General features: G+C 40.8%; 1 protein-coding gene across 1 annotated transcript; it reads left to right on the top strand.

The window, feature by feature from the left end:
- Positions 1 to 842: 842 nt before the first annotated feature.
- Positions 843 to 1,811, top strand: LOC117368678 (olfactory receptor 8U9-like). The gene has a single exon (XM_033962405.1). It carries the CDS (start codon positions 843 to 845, stop codon positions 1,809 to 1,811), a length of 969 nt encoding a protein of 322 aa, XP_033818296.1.
- Positions 1,812 to 11,124: the final 9,313 nt, after the last annotated feature.

The following is an 11,124-nucleotide window of genomic DNA, read 5'->3' as shown; positions in this document are numbered from 1 at the left end:
TTTTGATATAATAAACATAGCCTGCATCTTGTACATTCTGTCTGCAGTTTTTTTGTTCTTGTTTTGGGTTTGCTGTCTTACATCCACTGCGGTCTTTGTTGGATTCTTTTCTTGTTTTTTATGATAAATGTTATAAATACCCCAGTACAGTTTATTGGGTTTGCAGTGTAAATATCAAGAAATTAGGGCCCCTTTTATCAAGCTGAGCTTGCAGTTTCTAGTGTGAACTGGTGTGGTAAATGCTAGTGTTGCCCGATTCAGGGAAAACAATTTTGATTTGATTCAATTCACTTTTACCACCCAATCAGACAATTTTTTCAATTAGTCTGGCGGATTTATTTTTGTATCCTCTTCACCCGCCCCACTCTCCTTTGCCCTCTACAACCCCATGCCAGTGCTGTGGTGTAAACAAAACAAAAAAGCATTAATTGTAATGTGATATAATACTCCTCCTCACCTCCAAAGGATTAAATACATTTTGTTAATTAAGCAGTATTTAGAAAGGCCAAATGACCTGATTCAAAGTTATCCTCCTTACATACAGCTAAACATAATCATGGCTTCCCTAGTGCTGGTATTCATAGCCTCGGATAAAAGAGGCATTTAATCAGTCTCATTTAGGGAAGGGAACTATGTACTGTATACAGAAGAGATTTTTCAGCTGTGCATCTGATCTTTAGCCTCAGCTCAGATACCACTTATACAGCAGGCACATTAACTCTTTTAGAGAGAGTCTTTGTGACTTCTAATTTTCAAAGAAACAATGGATATCACTTTCAATCTGGTATGATTTTTTTTTTTAGTATAAACTTTATTTTGCTTTTTGCAGCACAACAATATAAATGGATCAGATGAACAAGACCAAAGTGAAAGAGTTTGTTCTCTTGGGTGTCACCGAGCGTGCAGAGCTAAGAGGTCTCCTCGTTGTAGTGTTCCTGGCTTTGTACCTGATCAACCTGCTAGGGAATGGAACCATGATCTTAGTTATTAGTGGGAGTTCTCAGCTCCAGACCCCTATGTATTTCTTCCTCTGTAACTTGTCTTTTGTGGACTTGTGTTTCACTTCAGTTACTGTCCCTAAAATGTTAAGTAATCTCACCTCTGGCAAGAAAACCATCTCATACTCAGAGTGTATCACTCAGCTCTATTTCTTTATTATCTTTGGTGATGCAGAATGTGTGCTCTTGTCCATCATGGCCTATGACCGCTATGTTGCCATTTGTAATCCACTGCATTATATCACAATTATGAACAAGAACGTATGTCTAAGTATGTCTGCTGCTTGTTACATCATCTCTGTTTTGAACTCATTATTACATACATTGATGGTATACCGACTATCCTTCTGCAAATCCAACCTAATTGAACACTTCTTTTGTGATTTCACACCGCTGCTAAAGCTCTCTTGCACAGACACCTCTGTCAATGAACTGCTAGTCTTCACAGTGGTCTCAGTGATTGTAATGGTGCCTTTCCTAATCACCTTGATCTCCTATGTCTTTATTATTTCTGCTATTCTAAAGATCCAGTCCACTGGAGGGAGGCGCAAGACATTTTCTACCTGTTCTTCCCACCTCATTGTGGTAATAATCTTTTATGGGACACTAATTTTTATGTATTTGAGGCCTTCTTCCAGCTATTCTTTGGAAAAGGACAAGATTATCAGTGTGATATACAATGTAGTCTCTCCTATGCTCAACCCATTCATCTATAGCCTGAGGACAAGGGAGGTAAAAACAGCACTGAAGATAGCTGTTCAGAGAATTTTTGCTCATAATAAGACGGTAAAACATTTGCCAAGGAAGGGATAACCAAATTTACATAATAAAAGAGATTTCATATCTTGTTATGTAACTGCTTCAAAATAATAGAGAAATAATACTTAACCTGGGTCAACAGAACCTCAGGCCCTTCCCCAGTGCATCCCAGGATGCACTAGGGAGGGGAAGGCCCACCATTTTGAAGAGGTGGGCCAGCTGGTCAGAGGGAGTAGACATCCTCCCGGCCAGCCATCTACATATGGTAAAAGGGAGAGAGTGTGGTCTTCAGAGGCTTGGGGGGGTTGTATGATGGCTGGAGAGCATGGGCATCTTTCCTGCTGCTGAGGGGGTATTGTTTTTTTTTTTGCTTGGAGCCAGAAGAGACTGGCAATCTCTCCCACTGCTGGAGGGGGGTGTCGCTTGGTGGCAGGAGAGCATGGGCATCTCTCCCGCTTTTGAGGGGTTATTGGGGGGGAGTGTTGTTTGGCAGTGGGAGAGCATCGGCATCTCATCCATTGCCAGGGGTGTTGCTTGGCGATGGGAAAGTAGGCATCTCTTCCGCTGTCAGTTGGAGAGTTGCTTGACTTTGTTGGTTCAGTTTGTTGTTGGGTGTTTTTTTGCGTTTATTATATGCATGTGCCCATCTATCACCAGCGATGGGCACATGCAAATTTAGTGAATATTCGCTACTCTCCACCAACCTCATTTACATGAGCGTTTTTTGGTGAATGACTTGCTTTTTTAAAAAAATTGCAGCTATAAAGCTGTGACAGCGGCCCATCAGTTTTTTTACAAAGATTTTTTGTCTGAGAAGGCTGTGGATATTCAGTAGCACTTTCAGATGGTACAGCTTAATTTTCTACAGATCACTTTGGCAATATCCACATAGGGGCTGATTCTATGAACAGTGCCATTAAAAACAATTAAAATTACTAAGAAATTAATTTTCCATTAGGTGGCTATATTGGTAGGCACCATATAGACACCTACACTCAGGCACCTACCTGAAATATAGGTGAGGTTAAGGGCATGTATATAGTTAGGTGCTGGTAGGCATCTACCTTAGGCACTAGTATTTTAGGACAAGAAACCCTGGCCTAATATACTGGCACCAAGTACTAGTTGCCTACTGACACCTAATTCAATTAAGGTGCCATTAGGTGCAGTGGCGTAATAAGGGTGAACGGCGCCCGGGGTGGTGGTGCCCTTCTCCACCCTCTTCCCTGCCCCTTGCCATGCATGCATCCCCTTCCCTGTGCCTTTTTTAACTTCTCTGGCATGAGCAGCATGCCCACATTAGTGTCGGCTCGTCCTCTGATGTCACTTCCTTTGCGCGGGTCCCGGAAGTGATGTCAGAGAGAGCGCTGATGCCGATGCGGGCAGCAACCTCGCACTGGGGAAGTAAAAAAAGGTTGGGGAAGGCAAGGGGCATGAAGGCGGCAAGGAGAGTAACCAGGGTAGAGAGTAGGAGGGATACCATGCCCTTAGGAAGACGGCACTCGGAGCGGCCCATCTCTCTCACCTCCCCCCATACTATGCCACTGCTCCTGTCCTTACTGATTATGCCAAAAGAGGTGTAAAACTTCAGTGATGTAAAAATTCCCTTTCTTCTCCATGTGAGACTATCAGGGACTCACAAAAATGAGTTTTATTATTCACAAGAGATTATACTGTATAACTACAGTAAGTCAGTCAGCAGCATTCAGAGTCTAGGAAAGGAATTCTCTGAAAGATGCTTAAATACAAGTTTGGGTAATATGTGAGAAGCATCAGACACAATTCTGGAATTATTTTTGTCATTTAAAAAAAGAGGTAAATGTAGAGAATAAGCTAAAAGTGGTGATCAGATAGTACTGGAATTCCTTGGGTGGGGGGGAGGGAAGGATTAAGATGCCTTAAAAAAGATGCTGAAGGGCAAGACTGAGGTGATTGCTGGGTGAAGCTTTAAAAAAGAAATGTATCATGAACTTGGGATTGTATGTTGAAAATCTCATTATTTTTACTTAACAAGAAGCTGTACATATGAGAAAACCTTAAAACCTGACTGATAGAGTTTTTACAAACATGCTTTGGATAGAGTAAGCATATGTGAAATATATTTGTCTTATAAATTCAGTAATATTAATATTCTAGTCCTCTAAATTTTCTCTTCATTTTGCCTCTTCCCTCCACTGGAGTTCCTTTCTACCCTAACTCTTGTTAACTGTGTCGAGCTTTACATGTTTGTAGAGATGATGCGGTATACAAACCTAAGGTTTAGATTAGATTAGAATAATTTGTAATCACATCGAGGACATATGCTAGATGTAATTTACTTAGATTTCAGCAAAGCCTTTAATTCAGTTCCTCATAGGAGGCTGTTGAACAAACTTGAAGGGCTGAAGTTAGGAAGGTGAACTGGGTTAGAAATTGGCTGTCGGGCAGACGCCAGAGGGTGGTGGTTAAAGGAAGTCACTCGGAGGAAGGAAAGGTGAGTAGTGGAGTGCCTCAGGGTTCGGTGCTGGGGCCAATCCTGTTCAATATGTTTGTGAGTGACATTGCTGAAGGGTTAGAAGGAAAAGTGTGCCTTTTTGCAGATGATATCAATATTTGTAACAGAAGAGGGAGTGGAAAATATGAAAAAGGATCTGCAAAAGTTAGAGGAATGGTCTAATGCCTGGCAACTAAAATTCAATGCAAAGAAGTGCAGAGTAATGCATTTGGGGATTAATAATCGGAAGGAATCATATATCCTGGAAGGACAGAAGCTGATATGCACGGACGGGGAGAGGGACCTTGGGGTGATAGTGTCCGAAGATCTAAAGGCGAAAAAACAGTGTGACAAGGCAGTGGCTGCTGCCAGAAGGATGCTGGGCTGTATAAAGAGAGGTGTAGCCAGTAGAAGGAAGAAGGTGTTGATGCCCCTGTACAGGTCATTAGTGAGGCCCCACCTGGAGTATTGTGTTCAGTTTTGGAGACCGTATCTGGCAAAGGACGTAAGAAGACTTGAAACGGTCCAGAGGAGGGCGACAAAAATGATTGGAGGCTTGCGCCAGAAGACGTATGAGGAGAGACTGGAAGCCTTGAATATGTATACCCTAGAGGAAAGGAGAACAGGGGAGATATGATTCAGATGTTCAAATACTTGAAGGGTATTAACGTAGAACATAATCTTTTCCAGAGAAAGGAAAATGGTAAAACCAGAGGACATAATTTGAGATTGAGGGGTGGTAGATTCAAAGGCAATGTTAGGAAATTCTACTTTACGGAGAGGGTGGTGGATGTCTGGAATGCGCTCCCGAGAGAGGTGGTGGAGAATAAAACTGTGACTGAGTTTATAGAAGTGTGGGATAAACACAGAGGATCTAAAATCAGAAAATAATATTAAAAATTGAACTAAGGTCAGTACTGGGCAGACTTGCACAGTCTGTGTCTGTATATGGCCATTTGGTGGAGGATGGGCTGAGGAGAGCTTCAGTGGCTGGGAGGGTGTAGATGGGTTGGAGTAGGTTTTAACAGAGATTTCGGCAGTAGGAACCCAAGCACAGTACCGGGTAGAGCTTTGGATTCTTGCCCAGAAATAGCTAAGAAGAAAAAATTTAAAAAATTTAAATTGAATCAGGTTGGGCAGACTGGATGGACCATTCGGATCATTATCTGCCGTCATCTACTATGTTACTATGTATATGAAGTCCTTACTATTTTGGGTATCAAAGAAATATAGATAACCAGTCCATCCTTATGCTTCCAACCAAGACCATACTAAGTTGTAATGGTTCCCTGTGCAACACAACCTCACCAATTTGCTTGTGCCCCATGTGGCTGCATTTACACCAGGGATCTCAAAGTCCCTCTTTGAGGGCCGCAATCCAGTCGGGTTTTCAAGATTTCCCCAATGAATATCATTGAAAGCAGTGCATGCACATAGATCTCATGCATATTCATTAGGGAAATCCTGAAAACCCGACTGGATTGCGGCCCTCAAAGAGGAACTTTGAGACCCCCTGATTTACACAGACCTCTGAATAGCCCTGCTTCCATAATTGCAATCACAGTCATCTTGAAGGTCAGAATATCTGTGAAAAACTGAGAAAAGAACCTTGATCCATGACTCCATGAAAAGTTACAACTCCGGTCCTTGAGGGCTGGAATCCAGTCGGGTTTTAAGGATTTCCCCAATGAATGTGCATTGAAAGCAGTGCATGCAAATAGATCTCATGCACATTCATTGGGGAAATCCTGAAAACTTGACTGGATTCTGGCCCTCAAGGACTGGAGTTGCCCACCCCTGGACTACAGGGTCCAGGATGCACTGAGCTCTGTAACTTAGAGCTCAACTCTCATCCAGCAGGTGGCACTAAACAACATGAACAAGTTACCCTGCTGAGTCATGGGGGTGGGGCCTAGGAAGGAAGAGGTTCATAGGGCCAGGATGGAATTCATTCATTTTCTATTTTTTTCTAACTGTACATGACTCAAGGTATTATCCTTCACATTAGATGTTAGACATGACTGGATCACAGATACAGATGTTTCAACCTTATCAATTTTTTTCTCCATTACCTCTAACTGAGTTCCCTGTTCGTTCACCTTCTCGGTAGTATCAACAGAAAATTGGCAAAGCTGTACGACCATCGTCTTTATGAGCTCTCAGTTCTGTTAACCACTGTCCAAAGATCTTGCAATGTTATAAATTTATCGCCCCCTACTAGGGGGGTTGGGGAACACTGAGGCATTTGAACAGGAGTTAACACCGTATTAGATTTTCCAGCCAACATTAAAGTTGAATCCAGTTCAGTTAATTTAGGAAAAATTAGTTGCGCTCCAACTTCGGGTATAGAGCCAATTTTCTCGAACTTAAAGCAGGTTGGGGTGGAGGAGAAGGTTCGCCAGAGGACAGCGAGGCAGAATGGAACTGGAGGTCACTCTTACCTTCCACAGATGTTACCAAAGTGGGGTTTAGGTGACGGTCCATCGGTCCCAAAACTGGAACTGTTGGGAGGTCTTTAGCTTTCCTCTTTCCCATCTTTTTCTCCTCTTTTCTGTCTTTTTGCTCCTTGTGGCTCCTCATGGCTCAAAAAGGGCATGTCCAGCCCCTTTGGCCATGCCCCTTCGGACACGCAGCCTCAGGCACCTGTCCGCGAGCTGCGTTCACGGCAGTAAAATCTTTATAAAGTTGGGAGAAGGACTTCCCTTCCCAAATCCAACAGCCGTCGGGTGATAGCCGCTGGGTAGCCTGCCTGCAGATCTCTCCTTCCTTTAGGTAGTGTAGCAGCCCTCTCTCTCAGTGACAGTAAGATATTTTTAAAGTCAGAAGAAGGACCTCCCCTCCCGAATTCGACAGCCATTGGGTGGTGATCGCTGTGTTGCCTGCCTGTAGATCTCTCCTCCCTCCAGGTAGTGCAGCAGCCCTCTTACCCAAGTTTCTTTTTGCATCCCCTAGTTCTATATGAATCTTTAAGCCCTGCAACAAGCAGTGACTTGGCCACAAATACATGTAGAGAATAAAATGGTAGCCATTTCAGAAATGATGAAAACACCCAGAATATTTTGCAATCACCAAACATTATTTTTTGCAATTACTACACATTAGGCCCTAGATTCTATAAATGATGCTCAAAACTGCACACACAAACTTGGGCACATGCCCAACTTGCTCACACAATTTAATTGAGTAATGAGCAAATCAGCACCAATTCTTGGGCACTGACAATCAATTAGCAGTATTAATTGTTAACAATTTGGATTTGCACACACATTCTGCTAGGCACTATTTTATAAAGATTCAACTGTACATATTTTACCTTGCAGCTGTAAAGGGTCATGCTCGTGGGAGGGCCCTGGATGGGTCGGAAGCATTCACTAAAGATTCTCGCAGTATTATAGCATTTGGGGTATCCATGTGAGTATTTACACCAGATTTCAGTCGGTATCTATCATATTTAGGAAGAATTCCCCAGATTCTATAAAAGATACCTAAAGCTAAATGCCTAAATAAGTGTGTCCAGACAATTTAAAAGCCCAACTTAATTAATTAGGTTAATCAGGGTGATAAAAAGCTTAAACGGCTCAATAATTGGCTTACATTAAAATTAATTGATAGGCCCCTAAATTGGTAGGTGCCTAGTCCGACGGGCCTACCATAAAGTGAGTGTGTTTAAAGGTAGATCATGGGCATGTTTTCCATGTAGGCGTCTAAAAGATTGACAGCCACTATGTGCTGTATTCCTCAGTGCCTATTTTTTTAGATTAGATTGAGGGCCAATAAGCCTTAAAGTTAGGTGGGGATCTCGGCACTATATGTTATTCTATAAATGATCCTGACCTAGAAATGGATTTGTTTAGTGCAGACTTCTTTTCAGAACTCTGAAGCAGCAAACATACAGTATTATCGTGAAACGATGGCCACCATCGGCAACAGCAAAGATCACAAGAATTGAAAGCACTGAATCTCTGGCTACAGCAAAGTTCATCTGGATCAAGAAGAGTGTTTCTTCTTTTTCATGGAAGAAAATATTAGCAAGACATTATCCAGATAAGCATTTTTTCTTATATAACCTGCATGACAGTAATATTGATTGACGCTAAGTAAAAAGGAAGTTATTTTAGCCAATGATAGAAGTTTGTAGGGGAGCTAGTGTACATAGCTATTGCCTTCATAGCCACAGAAGAGGTTTATCCTTTGTAGATTCTGAGGCCTTTTTTCCTCCTTTAAAAACATTTTTGGTTAGAAGTTAAAAAGGAAATTATACTAAGCATATAGAACTGGAGGTGATTTTGTATATGTGCTTTGTTTGAATACTCCAGTTCCTCAATTTGTTTTGATAATTCTATAAATAATGCCTAGCTTGGAGCATGGTTTATAGAACAATGCTTAGTGTACTTTTTTTGGCTTGCAAATTTGGGTGCCATTTACTGAATCTAGTTCTATTTTTGTAAGAACATTTGAAAGTTTCCCCCCTAAATGATTACATGCCAGGTTATAATTTAATCCTTCCTTAATAACACTGGTTTTTACTGCAGGCCGGCGAGGTAAATGCTTCAACACTCACAGAGTTCCTAGGAGCGCAAAGCATGTACAAAAGGGAGAAAGAAAATCCAACGTAGTCTGCAGTAAACAGCAACCAGAAAATAACGAACAGACTGCAGATAATGTACAAGATGCAGGCGTTGTTTATTGGTAAATGCAGTAACATATACAACCTTATAGCCAACCAAGGGACCCGACACGGTCCATGTTTCGGATAACATGCCTTCCTCAGGGGTCCATGGTGGTTAAGGTATAAAGCAAACTGCATAAAAGATAACAAACACACGCCAATCACGATCAAATGGAGTCAAGCAAGGCGTGTGTTTGTTATCTTTTATGCAGTTTGCTTTATACCTTAACCACCATGGACCCCTGAAGAAGGCGTGTTATCCGAAACACGGACCGTGTCGGGTCCCTTGGTTGGCTATAAGGTTGTATATGTTACTGCATTTACTAATAAACAACGCCTGCATCTTGTACATTATCTGCAGTCTGTTCGTTGTTTTCGCAAAGCATGTACGTCACGGATCCACAGTAGAAACCTGAACCATGACTTTGTAAAAGAAGCCCCAAGTTACTTTTAAATCTTAAATCTGTCTCTTTGATCATCATTCTTGTTGATTTTAATCAGGTTTGCTAGAAATAATTTTCTGAATCTTCTTATCTGTGAGTTGTAACTAGATTGTAAAATCCAAGGCATAGGGAATATCTATTATATGTATCTGTTCAGTGCTGCATATGTCTGGAAATAGTAGCATCACTCTACAATAACTTTACTGTGAATTACTTATGAAGAACAAGCAATTCAATGTATTATCCGTCATGACACTGTGTATACTGCCTGCAACAAAGAAAAGTTCTGTTTGAAGATGACCCTTGTGATTTTGCAGTGAGCTTTCTCCTTCTCTGTGTGTACTGGATCTCCAGGGAATGAACTATACTGTTGAAGGAAATTATATATTGAGAGGAATAAAATCAGTACTGCATTGTGCACTCAGAATATGGGAAAGAAACACTCTTTCAAAGATGCTTTGGTGATTTCATCATCATGTGAAAATCATCATTTTCAGTCCTTGAAAATTTTCTAGGCATCTCATAAATGTAAAAGTTTTGATTTGCTTGGGATTGATTTTCTTTTTCTAAATGAAGAAAGAAGTGAACATATAGACACTGCTACTGTAAGTGTGAGAATCTGGTACTGGACTGCAGGAGTGCTACAAGGAATGACCGAGGTACATTGATATAGTCATGTGTATGCTGTGATCTAGTTGTATTTAATGTTTTTCCTTTTCAAGAATTTCAAAAATTCAAAAATCTCATGACATAACAGTCTGACAAGCAAAGTTTTGAGAAATAAGTTTCAAGAGGGCTAGCTAGAGAACATAAAAAATATATTATTGTATCACAGATGCAGTGGACACTAACATGAAAAAGAGTCTTATATTTAATAAAAAATATAATATTATCAGAACAAGAAAAACATCATTTTTATTAACTTGTTGCTTGTAAAACATAGATAGGTATGCATGTCTGGCACTCATAAGATTACAATCATTTTATCTGTTATTTTTTTCCCTTGAGAGATTAACAAAGACAGGAGCCTCCATCATAAGAGGAAAATAAGAAAACCCCAAACAAACCATACAGGGTAGATTTTGGGGAGAGAAAGATGATAGAAAAAATACTAGAGAGGAAGGCAGGAAAATGAAATAGAGAGGAGTGAAAGGAAGGAGAAATAGAGACAGGATGAAATGAAAGAGCAGATTGAGGCAGGAGATGTTATGGGAGGGAGGTAGATGGGAAATAGGGAAGAAGTCAGAAGGAAAGGCAGAGATTTTTTTTTTGGGGGGGGAGATATTTTGTTCAACTATTTGGGATCTAGCTAGGTACTTGGAACCTGGGGTAGTCATTGTTAGAAAGAGGATACTGAACTTGATGAACCTTTTATCTGTTCCAGTTTGGAAATTCTTAAGTTCTTATGTTTAGAGGAGAGGAAAAACACCTAGAAGGACTCATAAGGGTGTCAAGGATAGGGTGAGTGGTATAAAAATATGAAAAGTTAAAAATAGGAAGATCAGAAACAAAGGAGAGATAAATGGAGAGAAATATGCCAGGGTAATGAGTTTGATTGATTGCACTTATACAGTATAGGAAATAAGGTTTACGTGACCTTTGCTAATCAGTGGACAGTGTTCACAGTATACACAGGGAAAGATTATGCAAAAAGTCAGCCAAAGTGTGTATAATAGCCAAAAATGAGAACTGACTGTACTGACAACTAGTGCACAGAGAGTGGAAAGGATTTATAAAGAGTATGCTCAGAAAAGTGAAACTCTGAAGAGAGAGTGACAACCC

Source organism: Geotrypetes seraphini, chromosome 1 (assembly GCF_902459505.1).
Source record: "Geotrypetes seraphini chromosome 1, aGeoSer1.1, whole genome shotgun sequence".
NCBI classification, from domain to species: domain Eukaryota; kingdom Metazoa; phylum Chordata; class Amphibia; order Gymnophiona; family Dermophiidae; genus Geotrypetes; species Geotrypetes seraphini.
Note: the sequence above shows the minus strand (reverse complement) of the source record. Positions and strands in the feature narration are given on the sequence as shown.